Genomic DNA, 23,741 nt, shown 5'->3' on the forward strand with positions numbered 1-23,741 from the left:
GCCAGGACATCAACCGACAAATGCGGCGCAGCCTTCAGACTGCACAGTCGTCCACAGCCCATAACCCGCGGATTTACAATCAACTATTGCCACATATTTCTGCACAGGGAACCCTTTCTCTGCCATCGATATATTTTCTTATAATGAGGTAAGTAAAAATAGTTACCATGCAGCACATCAACATGTCTAATTAGCACGCTATTTAAGCGCCCCGGTCTACGCTGAAAATCTGCCTTGCAAGATGGCGACGTGGTTGAGATTTCAAAGGTGAAATACGGCTAACTTAGCAAGCTAGCGACAACAACAGCAATATCTTAAACGCCACGACACTAAGCTAAAGCGTTAAAGTACCGCATATTTTAAAATGGACCTTTATTGTCGTGCACGATTTTGGCGCATTTCCGGGGATGCTCTCTGTTGTAGAAATAACCCCATTCCGCCGATCAAGATAAGATACAAATTCAGTTGCGTTTATATGACAGTGTGGCGTTAAAAGACAACAATAACAACGTACAACAGCATTATTTCACCATGCATGCCTGTAGCTGAGGCCAGGGAGGTCACCACAGCTGCTGGGTTAGTGTGGAAATTATCAGAGGGACCACTGTAAATAATTTACTTGCTAACTTTACCTAGAACTTTACCGCGATACGAAGAAAACTGATGAAAGTAGGATTTTTTTTTTTAAAATTCTGCAGCTGTAACGACCCCAATCCGGTCGAATATTACAATTAAGACGCTGAGAACACACAGGAGCATCATTTTCGTTTAGCTGCCATATTACATTATTTTAAAGTGCGAGAGATCCAAGAAATGACTCCCATCATGGGTTTGTTTGCAAGTTACACTAACATACACTACAACTGAGAACGAGGCTATAGTCAGGCCCCTAAGAAGTAGAGTTCCAGATTGTAATGCTAAGCATACCTATGTCATTATTATTATGCTCTGCTTTTAGAAAACATCGTGTTAAGAAAGGTTTAAGTGATTTAATGCCCTGAATGAAGCACTGTAAGAGACAATGCATTCTGGAGCCTAGGAGGTTAGCTGTTTCTTATTGAGAGGACACGTGTTAATATTTTTAAATTATTTTGAATTATATTTAGAAGTATATGACTTCCCTAGCTTCATCCTTGCGACTTTAACAAAATACTTTCCAGGTTTGGTTTGTGTGTCAGCTATGCTTGTAAATAGAAGGTCATCGCCACATGCTGCGATTCAGTTTTTTCAGAACAATAAAATGGTAATACTTCAGGCAGCTGTGGGGCTGCTGGGAACTTTTTTAGCAGTTTCTCTTATTTCATTTACCGCCAAACATTTTGACCTGTAATTGCTGAGCTGATTTGTTCTACCTGAATTTGGCTCAAAGCCAGAAGGTGCTGTTGAAAATGAGGTTGAGCCTTTTATAGATTTAAGAACCACATTCACAGACTGTCTGGTGCTGGTTTTGTGGAGATGATGATGATGATGATGAACACATTTGTCACTGCATTTAGGGTTTACAAAGGAAGCCATGAAAGTTATTTTTTTATTTGTTTTTATTAAAAAAAAAAACCCCACCAGCAATCACCAGTTGGGTAGTTACAAGTTATTTTGTTGTTTGTAGTCTTTTTCTAATTATTAAAGTAGATCCCGGCCAGGGATTGAAAGGTAAATGGCCTGTATTTGTATAGCGCTTTACTAGTCCCTAAGGACCCCAAAGCGCTTTACACATCCAGTCATCCACCCATTCACACACTGGTGATGTGTGAAGGCACCCTGGGGCGCACTGACAGAGGCGAGGCTGCCGGACACTGGCGCCACCGGGCCCTCTGACCACCACCAGTAGGCAACGGATGAAGTGTCTTGCCCAAGGACACAACGACCGAGACTGTCCAAGCCGGGGCTCGAACCGGCAACCTTCCGATTACAAGGCGAACTCCCAACTCTTGAGCCATGATCGCCCCATAAAGTAACATCTCTTCAACTTTAGTGACCAGTAACGGTTATAACTGTTTGCAGTAAACTAGCATGCAGACTAAATTAGTTTTAGTTCATTAGTATAGTGCTGACTGCTGAATAGTGCCGTCATTATTACTGCAAGAGGATCCTGCACTATTAGGCCATCATTTTTTATTTTTTGTACATGCACTATATATTCATACTCTGCATGCAAACACTTCAAATTTTCAGGAAAAGCACATTCAGAAATGGCTTAAAATTTCTATCAGTCATTCATTATTTGGAGTTTTGTTAGCAGTGTACCTATTTATTGCCTGTATCTGTAGAATATTAAACACGCTTGTACTTGTTTATGGCGAGTCATATCGTGTAATCTATGATATTGGCACTGTTGTTACACATGGCAGATTTTCCTTGTGTCTTACAGGCCTATTGTTGGTATGTGTTGTTTTTATCCATAAATATTTAGTCAAAATACAAAACTTTGTGCATTAGTTCATTTGGAACGCACTGGAGTATCTGGGCTCTATGATTTGTTATTAGAGAGAAGACAATGCACCCTGGCTCGGTCCTGGCTCTTGTTCTTTGTACGATGCTTGACTAATTGAGGGTGACAGGATTCTGCGCAGCCAAGACAAACTCACTAATTTTCATCTGAATCCAGTTTTGTTTAAATGCAGTGGCTAAGTTGTTCATCGTGGGTACAGTTATGGGACGCTATTCTGACAGAAGAACATGAAACAACATGAATAGAAAGTTTAAACCACCTCGGAACAGAAGTTTGTTAAAATCTGAGAAACTGTTCCCATGTAAAGGGAAATAGCCTTCAATACACAGTAGATTGTTTGTACAGAAGATAGAAACCATAATAATATATTGATTAAAAATCTATGAATCTTGTGCCAGGTGTAGAAAATGTCTTCACAGTTTTAAAAATAAATTGTAGAAATAAATTGACATTTAAATGCTGGTTTTCTGCAATCCGTTTTTCCAGATGTTATAATCTGATTTCAGTGTAACCGAAGACATGGAGGCAGTAAATGAATAGTATGAATACACCTGTGATTCAAAGTAGCTGAAATAGACCCTCGCAAATAAGTAGTTTTCTTTCCCCTACAGTCAGTATTTTCACAATAAAATGTCAATAAAATTCCTTCATCAAACCACCTGTTCACCACCCTCCACCTCTCTCTTTTTTTTTTAACAGTGATGCCTGCAGCAAGGCTGCGTCTGTATTTATTTTAAAGCTTAAGTTACTAAATGTTTTGCAGATTTAGGTTATTAATCTCAAATATAGAGCAGCATGGTGGAGTCATGGCTAGCACTCTCCTCACAGCAACAGGGTTCTGGGTTGGAGTCTTGTTCTGCCCATACCTGTGTGGGTTCACTTTGGGTACTCTAAGAGTCCAAAAACATTAATTGGCAATTGGCCGTAGGTGTGAAAGTCTTTTTTTTCTTTTAAAATAAATCTAAAAAATATCTAAATATTGGTGGTCTTTTTTGTTGGTGATTTTGAATCTGGGTGCATTTTTGTATGTTTGAGCTCCCTACATATTACACAGTCTAAAACAAAAGGTTTAGTTTAATACAAACAGTCATGAATCAGGTTCATTGAATTATAAATAATAATGTTAGTGTTATAATTATTTTATTTTGGGGTATGTTAACTTCATTACTTACACTGGGAATGAGGTGATTTTTGATCAAAGCCAAAATTCTCCTCACAGATACTTTGTTGTTCATATAAATACGTCTTAACCAGCCTGATCACATTGGGACTGGTCTGTTCCCTAGTGCCTATGTGTTTGTGTTGCTCATTTCCAGTTCTGGTTTGCGTAATTTTTGCAGGGTTCTTGAAAAAGATTTTTATCATGCACTTAAATATTTTCAGCTTATATGATGACTTGATTAGGTTTTTTTTAAGTACAGAAAAATACTTTTTTAAAAATATATACATTCATGTCTTAAATGTGACTCTTTGAAAAGTGCATGTATGTTTCTGTCTGGTGCAGGTGGTTCGTGTCTCCCAACATGGTCTAGCTAAACTCTGCATTCCGTGAAGCAGCTGCAGCCCGCTAGCACTGAGCCAGGATGTCCAGTAGCTCGGGCTACCCCCCGAGTCAGGGGAGCTTCAGCAGTGAGCAGAGCCGATACCCATCACAATCTGTCCAGTACACCTTTACCAGCAGCCGGCACCCACAGGTAAAGCCTCCTTTCTGCTTTCTTTTGTTTTGCGCGAACAGTCATGTTTGTATCCTCACCCGAGTCAACCCCTATTAGCCTTTTTGTTGTGGTGTAGAATCTCACTGACAGCTTTGATCGTGTTGCGTTAGTGTTTGCCTGTATGATAGATTTTAAGCTGTTGATGGCGATATCTGAAAGAGCAGGGGATAAATTATTTTCACTTTTCAAAAATACCACTTGTTCTGAGTTGACCAATCAGTGTCCTCCCAGGATTGAACCAGGGATCTTTTGCTTGTTGAGCTAATGCCAAAAGAAGCTACACTATGGAGCCATAGCTTTACTTCTATGAGAAATTACACTACTGTTTTCAGTAAAAACAAAATGGTGTAAAATGATTTTATTGTTGCTGAAATCAGATTTTGCATAAGGTCTTGTGCCACTGGCTTCACTTGATAACACAAGGTATCAAAATAGCTGACCCATCTAGTAGGGCTGCACGATTTTGCATGAAATGAGAATCACGATTTTTTGGCTTAGAATTGAGATCACGATTCTCTCACGATTTTCTTTTCCAGTATAAATATTTATTGCACTTATTAACTGCACATCAACTTCCTAACACTTAAGAATGAACATAAAAACAATAAATAAACATAAAAACAACAAATGTCTCACGTTTTGTTGTTGCCGCAAAATGTTGTACTGCTTGAAATTCCGTCTCCACCGTTGCTCGACACTGCGTGTATAGAGCAGGTAGTGCAACAATAGAAAAATAGTTGCGGGACGGCACTGTGTAGCGTTTGTCTAGGGTGTTGATCATTTTCCTAAATCCCTCGTTTTGCACAGTGTTGATGGGAGCCATATCTTTGGTCAGGTGATAAGTGATAGCCTCCGTAATTTCTTTGTGCCTGTGGGAGTTCGACGTGTATAGGGAAGCGCTGTATAAGGTTCCCGTTATTGATGTTTGGGTGGTTGACCGGAGCGGATTTTCTCCTGTCACTTTCTCGTCATCCCTGACGTGCTCTCCGTTGTTTTTTCCCTGCTAATTTTAGCATCACACGGCACAGCTTCTGTATCACGTGGTATAAGGCTCCGCCCTTGTCATGTGTTGAGCAGGAAGAGTGAGCGCTTGTTTTTATGCAGAGTACGTCCCGGACCAAAATGCGGTACAATCGTCGTCGTCTTTTTTTTTTTTTTTTAAATCGTTGTCATTTGGAAATGAGATCGCACATAAATATGAATCGAGATCGCGATTTTCTAACGATTAATCGTGCAGCCCTACCATCTAGATACATTTTGTCTTTTTTTTCTCTCTCCTTTCAAACTTGCTATGACATCTGCCTCTCCCTGCTGGAAACTACCTAAAACTTTGTGATTTGTTTTCTTCCTTTACTTGGCTAAAAGCTATCTTTTAGTGGTGCACTTGATTTTTGGTGTAAGGAAAAAAGTGAGAGCTTTGAAGTGAAAATAAATGCAATAGATTAATCAGTCCTGTAGCATAAATACACACCATTTGGTTTTTGTAATTGTTGGATGTCAAAAATGGGATAGAATCTAAAATTTGATTAGTAGTCTAGCTTTAGCTAGTATTCCAAATGAAATCAATCTGTTCCTCTTTCTGTTAATTGTGGCTTAGGGTGCAGTATGAGTAGATATCTCTTCATACTGAATTGGAACTGCACTCCTTACCAAGAAGTTTTTGTTTTTGTTTATATTATATGTGTGAATAAAAGATTGGCCAATGACAGCAGAACTTTAAAGATGTTGTTAATTGAGGCTTTGGGCTTACTTTTGAACCAGTTGATTTGAAAAGGTAATGCACATGCTAGGACTAATTTACAGCCAGATTCCATCTTTGCATGGAAAACAAGTCCAAAGTTGAGTTTTTACCAAGCCCACTGTCATGTTGTTTATGGCTTTTAAGATTTTAAGGAGCTTTATTGCTTCATTTTCAACTACAACTGAAGATTGAAGTGATTTAAAAAAACAAAACAAAACCCAAGACCAAACCCATTTTTTAATTTATTAGTGTTACATTGTTTATTTAAACCAATTAGAAATGCATCGGTGCTGATTAAATTTGCTTGTAGTCTCAGTAGTGAAGAACCATGTGTGGTGGTAATTCCCGTAGCAGTATTTAACACTAGAGCATCGTCCTTTTGCGCATTCATTTGAGAATGTTGGATGGTGTTTGGACATTTTCAGTGACACGTTTCTTAGAAGCATACTTTCACAGAAAACTCTCGATGGGACATTTCTGAGCATTCACATTGTTTGCTTAAATCTGGGACAAAATGGGAATTTAGAAATGTTTCCTGTAACTGCATTTGCTTGTTCAGGTTTGTTTGGCAGTCACACTGTGCTGATAACATTTCTGTGTTCTTTACCCCATACGGTTTTGGATAAAAGCCCCTGACTATTACAGACATTTTAATCAATGTTCTTGCCATCAACAACATTCCTTTTAGTTTGCCAGAGGAGGAGTAGTGCTGCTGGTTTCAGTAATTCCATTGTGAACTGACTAATGACACGTTTGAAAAACGAGTGGAACTGGGCCTCACTTCAGGCCAGCCCTTATTCTCTAGTACTAGGATATATATATTTTTTGTATATTCCTGGTAAGCTTAACAATGTCTGCAATCTCTGCCCCCCCCTCCCACCCCCCCCCACCCCCCGGGCAGAGGTCAGAGTAAGGACAGAATACAACATTGGCCTATCCCTGCTGATTAATTTGGGAACTTTGTTGTTTTAATAAGGTGAGATCACAGATGAAAATGGCCTCTTGGATAACTGTGCCGCATTTATAGCTGTTTTTCTTTTTCTATATATCTGCAATGTCCCTGTTAAATAAACCAACAAATAAAATTATGTAAGCTAACAAAATAAGCAAAGCTAATTAGCTTAATTATTTATGATTTTAATCTCTGATTGCTGGCATCGTGATTGTCTACTCAGAGTTGCAGCTGAGTGGCAGAAATGCCCATTGAGTTGCCTTTATTAGATTAAGTAGAACAGAGTTTACAGGAAATGTGATGGGTGGGGTTGCAGACATGTGTTTATGTGCGTATGTATGCATGAGGTGAGATGCAGCACAGGTCCATGGCTAGACTCTAACTGGGGACATCGCAGTTACATGATTTTTGTGCCCCTCAAATCTTTTGACAGCGCATTGTACAGCCAGTGATGGTGCTTACATGAGCTGCTAAGGGGTAAAAAAAAAAAAGCATTGTGCTTCAGGTTATAGTTCATGTGTAAAAGTGTGAGTGAAGCAGGCAGTGGAGGCAGCTTTACTGATTCAAAGTAAGATGTATCTGTGGCAGAGAAATGTGTCGCTTTTGTAGACACTACTTTCTAAGGATGATCCGGTTGCTGCATCTGTGAGGTGCTTATAGTTTGTTATGGTATGTGAGGTGATGTTTGTTTTTGTGTATTGATTTCCATTTTCCCTGCTTCACACTGTCAAGAACTTGAATGAGATTGAGATTTGAGAATTAATTTGCTAAGTGTTCCTCTTGCCTTTAGGATTTCACCGTCCCAGACTACCGGAATCACATGCAGGATCCACAGGGTCGCAGAAGACCGTCTTTACTGTCCGAATTCCACCCTGGAGCTGAAAGGTAGGAGCGTAATATTCAAATACCAAACTGCTTATTAGGCTTTATTAGGTGCTTTCTTATTTCATTTTAGGTTTTGTTCTAGAGAGGTTTTCCCTTCTTGCATCTAGAGCAGGGCAATATGGCCAAAAATATTTATCATGATATATATTTAAAATTTGCAATAACAATATAACTGACAATATAATTGATGCGAGACAAAATACAACTCCACAACTTTACTAGCGCAAACCCCCCCCATCCATTTATTTTCACTTAAACAAGCAGCTGTTTTTTTATATGCATTAAAGCTTTATAAAAATGTAACAGTGCAAAAGCAAATTCCTTGCTGAAAGTTTAACCAAAAGGCATTTCCAGTAGAAATTGGCTGACATATCCTGACCATAACCATGTATAATATCCACTGAAGTTAAAAAGAGGTGCTTTGCAACATTAAACTGCAGTGTGCCAAATAAAAAAGTCAAATACGTATTTTTCGGACCATAAGGTGCACAGGATTATAAGACACATTAAACGAAACAAAGCAGTCAGATAAATCAAACTATTCTTGCTTCCTCCACTTCTGTACCATTGATTCATTAATGCTGTATTCTATCACAGCTGCTTTATTCCCATGTTGTACGTTTGAATTTTTTCAGAAATCTCTCAGTCAGAACATGCTACATCATGTTTAGGTAACTAGCAAAGCTAGCGAGCTAACTTCCGCTAACTTCCTGCTAACTTCTAACTCCGTTAAATGTAATAAATTCTGTTTTCATGGATGCCTGGATGTTAAACTTCATAGTTACACCTGGTAAAGCAGCAATGCTGATCGTTTTATTAAAGGTGAAAGAATTTAGACAGTTTTTAACTCTCAGTGATGCTGCAGTGTTCGTTTGACTTAGGGACCTGAAATTGACTGAGTTTAGGACACAGATTACTCCCAGATTTACGAGTACCTTAGTCTAAATACGGCAATAATGACGGCCCGCGTGCATGTTCTACAAAAAAATGTGCTTTGGTGGGTATCTGACGGACAAACACCAAACCAGTTCCACATCACTGAAGTAGCACCATTTTTACAAACCAATTCTGGTTCATCCGTTTCACTGAACGATCCGCTTTCTCTCTTCTCATTCTCCGTTGCCGCCATGCTTTTTCGGCCATGTGCGCATGCGCGTTTTACTCATATTCTATCACGATGTTTCATTTTCTTATCGTTGCCTAACATTGTACCGGTATTACCGTGAACGGTATAATATGGCCCAGCCTTACTTGCATCCTCCAATTAATTTTGACAGCTAGTTGCAGTTTCTGATAAATCTGTAAATTTCTTGTTTACTTTTCTTTGTCAGGCCTCCAGAGAGGCGCCATGGTTACGAACAGCAGTTTCACTCTGTCTCAGCCCAACCTGAGCATGAGGTCTTGGAGGCTAAACGCCCTCGCCTGGAGACTGTTGCTGAGGCTCATATCACCCGCACCCCTCCCACTGCGGGGGGTATTGTTCTGCCTGTGCCCCATAGTGTACAGGACAGCCTTAGAGCCACTGTGGAGGTCAAGAAGGTGGGCATCATATTTTTTATTTTGTAGGTCCTGTATTTGAACCAGTTTATCAGGCAGAAATAATTAAGCTTAAGATTGGACTAACATTTACTAATGTCAGTGTTCAGTATTCATAAAAGTTATTGTTATGAACATCTGAAAGACAAAAGATGAGGTCAGTTCTTTCCCATAATTAAGATTTCTTTATTTTGTTGGAACAAAAGTGAATATAAATGAGGACTAAAGCACAATCACTGTACAAAATAAGGCTCTCCACTATGGATAATGGCCAAATTTTAAAACATCAGCCATAGGCCCTTTATTTCGCAGTTGCTAAAGTCTTGAACTTAACAATAGGTTCTTGTAGACAATAAAAAAAACTTGAGTCTGAGTAGACACTCATGGATTCTCAAACACTTAAGACTAATGCAGTCATGACGTTTTATGAAGGTTTTATTGCTGGATGGGGCTATTTTGGTAAGGTGTTGATTTGATTTGTGTCCTCAGAGGATGTAATTTATAGGCCTTTGGACCTGAGCAGTGCATATTTATCTGGTCTTTGCTGATACTGTCAGGTTAGCCAGTAAGCCATGCACCGGCTCATGTTTCTCTACTGTCAGTACTTGATGTTGTTCAGCTGCCTTTTTGCTTAGTCTCTCATCCTACAATCAGAGGAACTCTGCTGTCTTGGACTGCCAGTGAAGGTTGTAGTCCTTGTTCTGCCCTGGACATCATCTGTGAACTGGAAAGGCAGAGTAGAACAAGAAATGCTCTTTCGAGCTGCTAGACAATGACAGTCAGAGTCAGTCTGTAGGAGGTGAGAACGACTGGAGAGGTAGCTGAATGGCTCAGAGCCTGGGCATAGGGAAGCATGAAACCAAACAGGTTTGTGCTGGTTAGTGGTGAATTAATTTTCAAAAATAAAATACTTGGTAAATTAAGCTCTTCTGTCATGTTATTGCCAGATTGCCTACCAATAATTTGTATAAACTTATTTAACAGTTTTTTGTTTTCTTTGCCAGGAGACTCAGTTCACTGTCAAAGTGGAGTCTTCCCCAGGAGGACCTACACTACACATGGGGGAGGAGCAGGACACCTCTCCTTCTAAACTGTCCAAGGAAGAGCTGATCCAGAGTATGGACCGTGTAGACCGAGAGATTGCTAAAGTGGAGCAGCAGATTTTCAAGTTGAAGAAAAAGCAGGTTGGTTACCCAGCTTGGCCTTTTTTCTCTTAACATATTTCAAACACAATGAGTGTTGTGTAAGAAAACATGGCACAGATAATGTTTTTCTTTCTTTTTCTTTAAGAAATAAACTGAGAGACTGATATGATACAAATTTTAGAACAGCATTGAGGAAGTGCTTAAATATAAATGTTTTGTTGCTTTTATGCAACTGTATCACAGCTAAACTTCAAACTGACTTTTTATTGAAAGTGACACTGAGGATAAATACTAAGAAAAATATTCATAGGAGGGTCTCAGAAATCCGCAGATCCATTTAGTGTAAAAAGTGTTGTACTCTCAGCTCAGGGTTAAAGTAATCTACCGGAAGTCTTTCCCTTTGAGAAAAGCCTGTTCAGTATGTCTGGTGCTAAATATCAAGTCAAATATCAGTTCTCTACTGACTTGGTGATGATAAGCCCTGGAGGCTTGCTTGTCTTCTCGGTGAGCTCCAAGCTGCTCTTTGACCTTGAAAATTAAAGCATTCCTCAGGGCTATAAGATGCCTCTGCTGTAAATCTATAGGCTGACAGACTTGTCTTTCATTTTCTTGTATTTTTCCTAGAAGGCACTCTCAGAAACTACATTTCTAGATCCCTAGGTTTACTTTTTTTCTTCAGCTCAGCGTCCTATTTAGATTAGATTGTTTTTTTTACTTCTTGGTCGTCTTCGAACTGCTATCTCTTTTGGAATTCTACTTAATTAGATAGAAATGTTAGCTGATCAAGGCTGCAAGAGAATACCTCTCCCTTTTCCAGTCTGCCTTTTCCCAAGGTTTTCAGGGATTTAATGTTTATTTGAGGTATTTCAGGAACTCCTAATCTGGTCCCTGTAACCTGGTAGTTTACATAACCTTTAGCTTGTAAACATTGACCTAGCAAACATTCAGCAGATTAGTGTGTCTGTGTTTATTAACATGGCCCCAGTTAGGGCTGTTCGATACAATGATATATATCGGATGACAGTATAAAAACGTCTATCATTTCATTTTACACTATCGTTTGTTTCGTGGTGTCGCAAAATAAACTGTTTACGGCAATATTTTTTTCATCGTTTTGATGGTCACTGTAGTGGCTATATTAATTTCTTAAAGTTCTCTCTTTCTCTTATATTTAATATAACCACACTACGGACGGACAAGCGCCTGTTTTTATGGGTTGTCGTTAGCAACAACGACAGTAACACCATCGCATGTCCGCTTGTTTATTTTCCACATAAACCTTTCACAATAAAGCTCAAGATCCTGTTGAGAATTTTCAAAATAAACGGAATCACGTGAAAAAGTATGCAGAGTATTGACGGATGAGAAGCAAAAAAAGAGCCGTCAGGTGCTAAAAAATAAACCTTAGACTCAAACGTTAGAACAGGCTTTCCCCGCAGCACGTCGTGTAATAAATACTCACAAAAAAAACGGCGGCTGTTACAACCTATGTCTAAAAATGTGTAGTTTCATGCATCGGTTAAAACACTCGACTCCAGGTACAAGACGCCCAGCTGGAAACACTTCACCTATCCGAGATTCACAGAATTTAGAGAAAATATTACATTTTTTGTGATTTATATCGTTATCGGACGATAGATGTTTTATATCGGGATATGAGATTTTGGTGATATCGCACAGCCCTAGCCCCAGTGGCAGAAACCTTCAGCCTTATACACAAAAACGCCTGCAGGGAATAATTTGACAATACCTGCATGGTCCTCATATATGAGATGCCGGGATCAGATCACTACACTGTTTATGGGTCTGTGTTTTTTCACAATCTGCTCTGTATGGTCATGCATAGATGAAATAAGTCTCTCCACTCCACATTGTTATTCTGATCTTGTGTGCCATAGGTCAAAAATTCATGTGTTCTTGTTGTCTCTTAGCAACAACTTGAAGAGGAAGCAGCAAAGCCAGTGGAGCCCGAAAAGCCAGTGACTCCTCCCCCGGTGGAGCACAAGCACCGCAGCATAGTCCAAATCATCTACGACGAAAACAGGGTTAGTCGTCTCATGCAAACACAAAGACACGCCTGCAAGTAGCATTGGTTCTTTGCTCTCTGGTCTCTGTTAGTTTATTATCTTGAATAATTGCAAACAGTGTCTGCAGAGCTGGGAGAACAACATTACTTTTTCTGTTTAAAATCGTGCCACAATAAGCTGTGAGCAAGTGTTAAAACCACCAATGACACCAGCCAACCCGTGACAGTCTCCACCCTCAAATTAAGTAATTCTTTTTGTTAGCTGATGGGTTTGGAGTTTAATTTCACTCCCACTAATCACTTTCTGTAGTATCTATGTGGTAACCAACTGATGATATCTGAACGGTTCCTGTTATTGCTGACTCTCCTCACCCCCGTTTATATGCATCATCTGTTAGAAGAAGATGTAATATTTTGTGGTTGTAGCATTGTGTTTTGAAGTTAATGGGACTAGAAATGATGCTTCTTTTAAGTGCCGAATCTGTTTATCAAACAGAAGATGTGATTCTTTGTATCAGTTAAGAATATATTAATCTCATTCAAGGGCGGAGGTAAGCCTCATTATGTGTATTTCAGTTGAACAACAGTGCAGCAAGTGAGGATGTGTTTACAGAGGTCACTGGAGTTCATGTGTGTCAGACAGTGTTGTGGTAGGAGAGCGCTGGGACACGCCTTCCCTTCTCAGTCAACCATTAACCCTTTAGGCTGTAAAGCTGCTCAGGCTTTGCACATAGCATTTAGTCTGGCAGCTGTGGTTGTTTATCTCAGTCTACAGATGGGGGTTTGTGAAATGTGAAAATGAAGAGTTGGTATGTCCCTAATGATCTTGAAAAAGCTGACAGACTGCAGCGATCCAGGAATATTGCCTTGACTGCACTATTATTTACACTTCAGTGGGAGTTCTCACTCTTATATTTATTTCGTTTTTTGTATTGTGAATTGCTTTTCAGGCTTTTGCAATTTCTTGCTTTTTGAATTAATTAATGGAGGAAGATTATATGTCAAGCCAACTGAATACATCTGAAATAATCAAACACGTGTCTGTTAAACATTTTTGTTTAGTTTAGTCTTAAGATTATGGTTATGGCCATAGTTCAGTACTTCACTTGAGAAAGGAAAAACATTTGCCCCCTCTATTTTAACTGAACCTTCCTTTTAATGCTGTGCTGGCAAAATGTCTCAGAATCAACATAAACATCCATATCTGAAGATGGTGTGTTCCTGCTGTTTCTTTTTTAGTCTCCTGTTGTAATCTTTTTTTTTTTTCTTTCCCTGATCTAGAAAAAAGCTGAAGAGGCCCATAAAATATTAGAAGGCCTTGGTCCCAAGGTTGAGCTGGTAAGTAGTTTAATGGTTAAGATTTTTGACCTTACATAAGCTTTGTTTAAGAAGTAGTGTTACAGTTTGTCTGTTGGTTAATAATTAATCCACCATCTGTTGCTGGTCTGTTGGGTTTTTTTTTTTCCCTCTTGTTTTTTAGCCTTTGTATAACCAGCCGTCAGACACAAAGGTGTACCATGACAACATCAAGACGTGAGTGTCCATGTTTCTTTGTTGTTGTTTTTCACAAATAGATTTAATAAATATCCTAAGTACAGGATCTGATGCTTGCCTCGGTATCAGTATAAGAAGCCTCTGAGCTGAGGACAGCAGTGGCTGTAATATTGACCATGGCGAGATAAACCCGCTGATAAGTCAGTCTAATCTTAATGCTGAGTCACCTCATTGAACTGGCCTACTGACACCAAGGAGAGCAAGAAAGGAAGTGAGAAAATGTGTGTATGTGCCTGCATTGGGTGTGTTTAAAGCAGGTTGCGTTGGGTTGAAGGTCGTGTCGTCTGGGACAAAACCCTTATCGCTGTGTACTTTGAGAGCAGCCCGTCTGGCTCTACTTTTATCAGGACAGGGCCCACTTCTGTGTGAATCTGCTGCACAGGTTGCACATTCAGGGTCGGCGCACTCGCTATTCTTTCCCCACCATCATGTGCAAACAGAATACTTATCAGTATTTTGTATTTGCTACACAAATAAAGTGTTTGGTAGTGTGCTGGAACAGAATTTGAGCTCATTGCATCAATGAATTTTGTAATTCTTAAAGGTAGCAGCTAAAGGCAACTCTTGCTCTGTTGAAACTAAAGTTGTTTTTTTGTTTTTGTTTTTTGTTTTGGTAATACTTTAAAAATAGTGACTGATTTTTGGCAACTGTTCACTTTCAGAAACCAAGTCATGAGGAAGAAGCTGATTTTGTTTTTTAAGAGGAGGAACCATGCACGTAAGCAAAGGGTAAGTGTCCTTGTACATTTATTTGTGTCATTGTTATGGATACAGCTCAAATAGCATCCCGTATTTCCATGGTTAGTGTGACAGCCATAACGTATGTGACTGTCCTTAGATGACCTGAGCTGAACTTGATGTGATATAAGCACATTGTGATAAATGTTTTTTATATGTGCTAGATTCTTTGCTTATGTAAAGCTAAAGAGTATTGAGATAGTCTTGACATATTGAGCCCTAAGACGCAAACATGTCTTTTGTCCTGTCTTCCTTCACTCACACATAACTGGTTCCAACAGATGGCTGCATCTCCCTAAGTCTGGTTGTGCTGGACATTTCTTCCTGTTAAAAGGGAGTTTTTCCTTCCCACTGTCACCAAGTGCTTTCTCAGAGGGAGCCATCTTGATTATTGGGGTCTTCTCTGTATTATTGCAGGGTCTTTACGTTAAAATATTAACCGCCTTGAGGCGACAGTTGGTGTGAGTTGGCGCTATCTACATGAAAAAGAATTGAATTGAATCTTGAAGCAATACATGACACGAATAAAAAAACATTTATCCAGGTTTTAAAGTTTGTATCAGAACATCCAACAGTTTTACGGGGTCCATTTTATTGGACTGACTAATAAATGCTGAACCTTGGTGAACATTTAATTTAAATATTTTTTAAATAGTTTTCTTTAAAAGAAACTCTTGTAATTATCTGTAGTTAAATATAGAAGGTTACAGTGAAGCAAATTAGCATTTTATCTTACTCATGAAAGTTTAATAATTGAGACTTCCAATTTGGACAAAGTTTAAAAAGGGCACCGTATTTTCCGCACTATAAGGCGCACTTAAAATCCTTTAATTTTCTCAAAAATCAGGAGTGCGCCTTATAATCTGGTGTGCCTTATCTATGAATTCTGGCTGTGTTTACTGACCTCGAACCAATTTTATGTGGTACACGGCGCTCAAAAATCTGTCAAAAAATGTTTTAGTAGGACTTTGGTAAGCTACAAAGCCGCACTGCTTGATGGATTGTCTGTGCGTTATGGCTACCGTAGTCAGGAGCCTCGCGACTCATAGTAATCTGGGTCCAAAAATTTGTCCCCATTAGGTCCCAAAGTCAAACGAACACTGTGTAAATTCTTTCATCTTTAATAAAAATGATCAGTGTTGCTGCTTTACCAGGTGTAACAATTAAGTTTAACATCCAGGCATCCATGAAAACAGAATTTATTAAATTTAACGGAGTTAGAAGTTAGCAGGAAGTTAGCAGAAAGTTAGCTCGCTAGTTTCGCTAGTTACCTAAACATGATATACCATGTTCTGAGAGATTTCTGGGCAAAAATAAAACGTACAGCCCTGCTATCACTTCCAACATAAATGAAGACAGAAAACTACATGGCAGTAACGTTTGTAGGGTTACTGAAGTCGGACTAGCTGGTATATAATGCTGTGCTAGTGATCGCTAGCGACACAGCTATGTTAGCATAACAAAGCATAACAGAGTGGGCCCAAAACTCCATCTGCTTCAGGTCCCAAAGTCAAACGAACACTGTGGCATCGCTGAGAGTTAAAAACTGTCTAAATTCTTTCGTCTTTAATAAAATGATCAGCGTAGCTGCTTTACCAGGTGTAACAATTAAGTTTAATATCCAGGCATACATGAAAACATGGTATATGGTATATAATGCTGTGCTAGTGATCGTTAGCGACACAGCTATGTTAGCATAACAAAGCATAACACAGTGAACCTGGAGAATGAACGCTAACTTTTTTCCACTTGATAAAAGTTCCCGATGTGTTTTTTTGACAAATGCAATTGCATGGAAAATTACTATAAATGGACCAAACTTCAGTAGGGGAGAACAACTGAGATAATCCAGCCTAGGGCTGTGCGATATGACAAAAATCTCATATCCCGATATAAGACATTTATCGTCCTGACAACGATATAAATCACAAAAATGTAATATTTTCTGTAAATTCTGTGAATCTCAGGCAACTCGACTTGCGTTTAGTTTTTCCAGCTGGGCGTCCTTTACCTGGATTCGAGTGTTTTAACTGATGCATGAAACTATACATTTTCAGATATAAGTTGTTACGGTCACCATTTTCTTTCAAAGTTTGAGTCTAAGGTTTATTTTTTAGCACCTGACGGCTCTTTTTTTTTTTGCTTCTCATCCGTAAACTCTCTGCATACTCTTTCATTTGATTCAGTTTATTCTGAAAAGTCTCAACAGGATCTTGAGCTTTATTGTGAAAGGTTTATGTGGAAAACAAACAAGCAGACAGCGGAGCCAGGCGATGGTTTTACCGTCATTGTTGCTAACGACAACACGTAAAAACAGGCACTTGTCCGTCCATAGTGTGGTTATATTAAATATAAGAGAAAGAGAGGCTTTAAGAAATTAATATAGCCACTACAGTGACCGTCAAAACGATGAAAAATATTGCTGTAAACAGTTTAGTTTACGACACCACGAAACAAACGATAGCGTAATAGGAAATGATAGACGTTTTTATATTGTCATCCGATATATATCATTATATCGAACAGCCCTAATCCAGCCACAATATGAGGTTAGTCATAGGGGTGGGTGCTGCGCCTGTTTTGGTCGAAAGCATCGCAGCTGCTACAACCATTATCATCTGTAAATTATGCCGGGCGACAGTCATAGCAAAGAGATGAAGCACTTTTGAAATAAGGGGAAAGCCAAAAACTGCGCTTCCTCCACTTCCGTAACATTGATTCATTAATGTTGAATTCTCTCGCAGCTGTTCTATTCCCATGTTGTTGCAGTATATTAATAACTAACCTTGTATTGTGGATGAATAATCTCAGTTGTTCTCCTGACTGAAGTTTGGCCCGTGTATAGCATCCTGCTATGCGATTGCATTTGTCCCTAACCACCAGAATCCCTCACGTTAACTTTTATCGAGTGGAAAAAAGTTGGCGTTCATCCTCCAGCTTCACTGTGCTAATGTTATGCTAACATAGCTGTGTCGCTAGCAATCACGCAGCACAACATTATATACCAGGTAGTTGAACTTCAGTAACCCTACAAACGCCACTGCTGTTTAGTTTCCTGTCTTCATTTATGTTGGAAGTGGTAGCAGAGCTGTATGTTTTAATTAGTTTCAAAAATCTCTCAGTCAGAACATGGTATGTCATGTTTAGGTGGAAACTAGCGAGCTAACTTCCTGTTAACTTCTAACTCCGTCCCAGTATTCGTTTGACTTTGGGACCTGAAGGGGACGGAGTTTTGGACCCTCACTACGGCAGCCGTAATGCTCTGACAATCCATCAAGCAGTGCGGCTTACCAAAGTTGTACTAAAACATTTTTAACAGATTTCAGCACGCCCAAATCGGTTTGAGGTCAGTAAGCACAACCAGAATTCATACATAAGGCACACTCTCGATTTTTGAGAAAATTAAAGGATTTTAAGTGTGCCTTATAGTGTGTAAAATACCTTATACAGAAGAAAAGAATATATCGCGATATATATCGTTACCGCACGTGCTTCAAATTATATCGCGATATGGATTTTAGGCCATATCGCCCAGCCCTAGTTAGTCATTAATGTAAGATAAGATAACCTTTAATAGTCCCACACGTGGGAAATCTGTTTTGTTACAGCAGAAAGTGGACAGTGCAAAGTTACATAGCAAAAATGAGAAAAACACTGGAACAACAGTATATGTTGTTCCAGTGTTTATAGAGCAGCTACCAGAGAATTCAACATTAATGAATCAATGGAACGGAAGTGGAGGAAGCAAGAGGAATGAGTTGAGTAAAGTTTGACTTATCTGACTGTTTTGTTTCATTTAATGCACCTTATAATACGGTGCGCCTTATGTATGAAAACAGACCCGTTTGTCGACAGTGCGCCTTATAATACGGTGCGCCTTATGGTCCAAAAAATACGGTATATACAATACACCATACTGTGCAAAAGTCTTAAGCTACGCCCAATTTCTTTATATTTTGCTTCCAAAGAGCTGGAGACTTTTCTTAAGTGCTCTTGATCAATAGCTCTCCAGGCTTTCTTTGGATATTGGGTGCCTTTTTTTTTTTTTTTTTTTTTTTTTCTTAAACAAATTTTCAGTCCAGTCCTCATACCTGACCTTTTTCAGAAGAACATCTGTTTTTGTGTCAACTAACATTAACCTATGTGTCATTCAGGCATAAGACAAAGAGACAACTTTACTAAGATGTCTACATACATTTACAAAATGAAAAGAAATGATGAATAGCGAGACTTTTATGCTGCTATTTGATGTCACAGTGAAAAACTGAACAGTTGGAATTGCAGTTGAAAAGCTGCAACTGTCCTGCCTATATATATATAAAGCTAATACTAGCTTTTAAATCTGTTTCATGGCTCTAATGAATTTTGTTTCCCCAAAATTTATTTTAAGACCTACATGGAGAGCATTGCTGGGGAGAAGGGACTTTTTTATGTATATAACTATGGTTGGGCGATATTTAAAAATTTGCCAACCAACAATCCATCGTCCATTGTCCAATAATCGACAATGGGCGATATATTCACGCATGCGCAGACTTTTTGATGGGTGGAGCAATGTAATTATGCACGGACCGATTTGGGCATTTACAACACAGAAGAAGTCCAAACATGGATGAACTAATTGCCAAAAAAATATAAAGTCGCTAATTTGGGATTTCTTTGGCTTTAAACCAATGAAAGAGGTAAACTTAAGGATGTAACCAAAACGGTGTGTCGCTGACGTATAGTGCGAGCAAAGGACTGAAACACGACTAACTTGCATTAGCATGTATGTATCCACCATCTGAATGTTTTTTTTCTGAAAATAGGCTACTGCCTTTCTTTCTTTCTGTTATGAGTTTGAGTAAATGAATCGCTGCATTTGGGCACACTCTGAGGACGGTGTATCTACTCGCAGATGAAAGATGGTGCTGTTAAAACAGCACTATTATTTTTTTTTTCTGTTTACTGCTTCTATTAGCTCCATCATTATTAGCAAACTTACTCATGGGCAAATACATAAATAAATCGCCCTTGTAAAAACGATTGACGATAGGCTCAGCCTATCGTCTGTAGTCAATATATTCGTCCAATCGCCCAACCCTATACATAACCCATCTGCCCCATTCAACTCTCGTGCAAATTTCATTTCAAATCAGACTTTGACAGGCCAGAAGAGGAAAGTGATGGAATAATCCTGTCCGTTTTTTCATATTTTAAACAACATCTCACAAAAAAGGGAGCAGATCGAGCGTTTTGTAATCTTTATTCCAAAAAAACTGTTGGAACTGTTGCCATTAACAATCAACATTAGCATGTTGGTAAGAAAACCTGCATTTTGAAATTAAGTTAACTAAGTATCCTGTATGTTAACTAGAGTTTGAGCATTTGTAACAAACATAACAGATAAAAATCTGTTGGAAACTCTACGAGTTATCCAGCGCACCTCACTCTGACTCATTTTTCCAGTGAACATCAGCAAGCAGTTCTGCATCTGTTATCTGAGTGTCAGGCCTGTGGTCAGTAGACCAGCATTGTTGTCCCTTGAGCTGTGCTAATGGCTAATAAAAATAATGTACTGATGTATTTACAGAACAGGAAACATCTTGTTTTCCCTTGTTTGTTCACTGTGGCAGCCAATAAATGCTTTTTTTATGTAACAGAATAATAAATATTGTCACATCAAAGACCATTTCTTAGAAACGGCTGGCCAATTCTTGGTCTTTCTTATCAGTTACCATTTATTTAAATATTTCAAACGTAAGCCATGTGGAAACACTTGGCGTGGGTGTGTGTGGCAGTGGCTCAGTGAGTCCCACCTTTCCCTCTGTGTCAGACAGGCTTTTGGACTCTGAACAATGGCAGAGTGCACATGGCTACATGCCAAGAGGAAGGTGAATTGTTTGTCTATCGCTGCACAAAGTGGAAATGAGGCTATATTGTCCTGCAGTCTTTCCAGATCGTAACTTAACATTTTAACTGTGACACTTTTGGAAATTATTACAAACAAATCCTTTTTTCCCTCCACAGTTACTAATAAATATATGGTACCTGTGTGTGTTAATAACAACTAAAACAAAGAGGCAATGAGCTTTTGAACCTTATTTGTAGATAGAATTGGTGGATGGGAGCAGCTTGTGCGTGGGTCAGGATACTGAAATAAGTAATGTCAAAGGCAGACACAAACCGCACAACCAACACGAGTTCCTGAGCAGCTTGTACTCGGTGAACTCTTCTGCTTTCACTTCAGCCCGTCTGTCGCCATGTTTACTTTCTCACTCCCTTTCAATGATAAAGTACAACACAGGTTTCAGTGACTGGTCAAATAACACATGTGCTAATAAACACACGCTTAACTGCATGTAAAATCACAATCATTGGGGGTTTTTTGGGGGGTTTTTTCTTCAACTTTTTAACCTTTAACATTATTTGCATCTGTTTTGCCTCATCTGTCCACTGGTGTAGCAGCGTTTGGGTTGGCCCCAACAAACTGAGTTGTTGCCTTTGTTTGTTCAAAAATGTTTGAGTGCAGTTCCTGGCGAATGAGCCAGACTTTTTAAAGGCACAGAGATTTTTGCTGGTGTTTAACAGCAATGCTGTTATGATCCACCAGATTTGGTGCATTTTTGTTATTTGAATTAATTATAAATCTGTGTTGGGGAGTGTTACTTTACATCACACGATCGTTACAATTAAAAAGTAATCCATTGAGAGCGTAACCTACTGTCATTACATTATATTGCAACAGTTCACAACAGCTTCTAGGACAATCGGCCAGTAAAAGACAGTAAATGTTGGTACTACTTTTTTTTAGCACTTATTGCACTTTTAGAGACAGCTTTTGACAATATTGCATGATAAAAGAAGACTGTGTTGAGTTAGAGTACTGGTCCTAGTTGAAAGTTTCCTCACATAAATACTGGATGTCAAGGCAATGCCATCCAGATTAAATATCTCTTTCACATATTCTGCAGAGCCAAATATAAAAACTTAATTTTTGTTTGGAGATTGCAGGTGCTTCCTTAAAATGTGATGTATATTGCTTAAAAGAATGAAGGGAACACTTAATTCTCACAATCCAACACAAGGTCGGTTAAATTTCAGGTATAAGGAAGCATAAACCATGTCTGTTGCAAATGAAAGTAACATCAGGAGCACTAGAAATGCAACAAGATAAAAAAAGGAATGGTTGTAGAGGTGTTGGCCACAGATCATTGCTCTCTCCTGAGTAATTTTTCTCTATTTGCGATTTTTGCTGATGTCCTTGTCAATGCTGATAGGATGAGCTGCCCATTCAGGTTGCATAAGCAGTGTAGCTCCTCCAGCATGGCATACCCATAAGTGCCAAGAAGGGTTAAGTAAGTAAAACTTTATTTATATAGCACCTTTCAGGATATAAAATCACAAAGTGCTTCACAAGAGCCAACAATGTAAAAATAAATAAATAAATAAATGAATAAAAGCAGATTTAAAGAGATGTTTTTAACTGGCTTTTAAAAGAGACTGTACAGTCAAGTCCAAAGGAAGAGAGTTGCAGAGTCTGGAGGCCACTGAACAGAAGGCTCTGTCTCCTTTTGTTTTCAGCTTAGTATGGGGCATCATCAGCAGACCCTGGTCACAGGACCTCGGGGACCTATGGGTACAGAATTCCTCTGATATAACCTAGTGCCTGTCCACGAAGAGCTCTCAGTGAGTGAAAGAATCTTAAATTTCACTCTGATGTAGACCGAAAGCCAGTATAGCTATATCAAGAGCAGCATTTTAAAGAACTTGCAAGCGTTCTTTGGAGGCTTTGCTAAGACATGTATACAGTGCATTGCAGTAATCCAATCGTGATGAAACCAAAGCATGAATGATCATTTCCAGTTTAGGACGTGACACAATGGATCTTAGTTTGGCAATATTTTTTAGATGATAAAAACAGGAACGAACCAGAGACTTGATGTGCATATAAAGTAAAACTAGAGGTTCCTTAATCAAGTTTCTTTAAAAAAAATTGCCAAACATTGAAATCAGTAGGTACCTTACTGGAGGCCAGTGAAACATTGACAATAGTGAGCACACTGGAACTAATGCACTGTAAGACATTTTTCAACAAAGATGTAGGTAAAATGTCCAGAGAGCAAGAAGAGGCTTTCATTGTACCAATAAGCTTTGCTAGCAGGTAAAGTTACTGCTGCAAAGCTGCGTAAGATAACTGGCCGAGCTGGTGTGGGAACCATCAACATAGATGCTGAGGAAAAGATATTATTTCTTACATTTCTGACTTTATCAACAAAAAAGGAAAGATAACATTGACAGTCCTCATTTAAGAGTATAGGAGCAGTAGGTGTAGCAGAGGACTGTAAAACTGGTACTGGTCTTGTTTTAAAAGGATAGATATAGAAATAGAAAGCCAATGTTAATAAAGTCAAAGTCAAAAGTCAGCTTTATTGTCAAAAACGATATGTACAGATAATAGACCGGAATTTGAAATTGCAGTGCTCCCATGGCCCTCAGTGTTACACTAAAACAACAGAAAGATAAAAAGAATTAAAATCTTATATACATTAAAATTATCCATTAGGATATCTACATCATTATAAGATAATAAAATTAAATTAAAGCCTCAGAAAACGTGCTGGCAGTAGATGATTTTAATAAGAGCAGACCTCATAGCGAGCTGAAGACGGTGTCACAGTCACAGATAAATTAAAAATAACACTGCAGTGGTTGGAAATAAAAATGTCCTCAGAACAGAGAGAATCAACGGACAGACCCAACGTAAAAACGAGTTCCAAAGGACAGTTGGGCTGGATAAAATTAAAAGTGTCCAGAGTCATTATCAGTATGGATGATAAAAATCCTTGACTACAACCAGTCAACGGTTTTAGGGTGGATGATTTAAAAAAAGTCACTAAAATCCTTTTTGTCATGCTGTTTGGAGCGGGTGAATGGTACACTACAGCACAATATAAAGGATCCTTTCCCCCGATTTTAATAACTTAAGACGACACCGAGGAGTCTGGAGAAACACTCATG

The 23,741-nt window shown here is 38.8% G+C and overlaps 1 protein-coding gene across 6 annotated transcripts in view; it reads left to right on the plus strand.

Moving 5' to 3' along the window:
* The first annotated feature begins 13 nt into the window (after nt 1-13).
* The window catches only part of ncor1 (nuclear receptor corepressor 1), a 62,745-nt gene continuing 39,017 nt past the window's right edge, over nt 14-23,741 (plus strand). For all 6 annotated transcript variants that reach the window (XM_040014717.1, XM_040014721.1, XM_040014722.1 and 3 more), the window contains exons 1-9: nt 14-148; nt 3,954-4,143; nt 7,648-7,742; nt 9,074-9,281; nt 10,283-10,462; nt 12,355-12,468; nt 13,731-13,787; nt 13,930-13,982; nt 14,666-14,732. In XM_040014717.1, coding sequence (XP_039870651.1) covers nt 4,033-4,143; nt 7,648-7,742; nt 9,074-9,281; nt 10,283-10,462; nt 12,355-12,468; nt 13,731-13,787; nt 13,930-13,982; nt 14,666-14,732 — 885 coding nt within the window. In that variant the 5' untranslated portion in view covers nt 14-148; nt 3,954-4,032. The remainder of the gene's footprint in view (nt 149-3,953; nt 4,144-7,647; nt 7,743-9,073; nt 9,282-10,282; nt 10,463-12,354; nt 12,469-13,730; nt 13,788-13,929; nt 13,983-14,665; nt 14,733-23,741) is intronic.

The sequence above is a fragment of the Simochromis diagramma genome, unplaced genomic scaffold (genome assembly GCF_900408965.1).
Source record: "Simochromis diagramma unplaced genomic scaffold, fSimDia1.1 OVJJ01000676.1, whole genome shotgun sequence".
In the NCBI taxonomy this organism is placed as follows: domain Eukaryota; kingdom Metazoa; phylum Chordata; class Actinopteri; order Cichliformes; family Cichlidae; genus Simochromis; species Simochromis diagramma.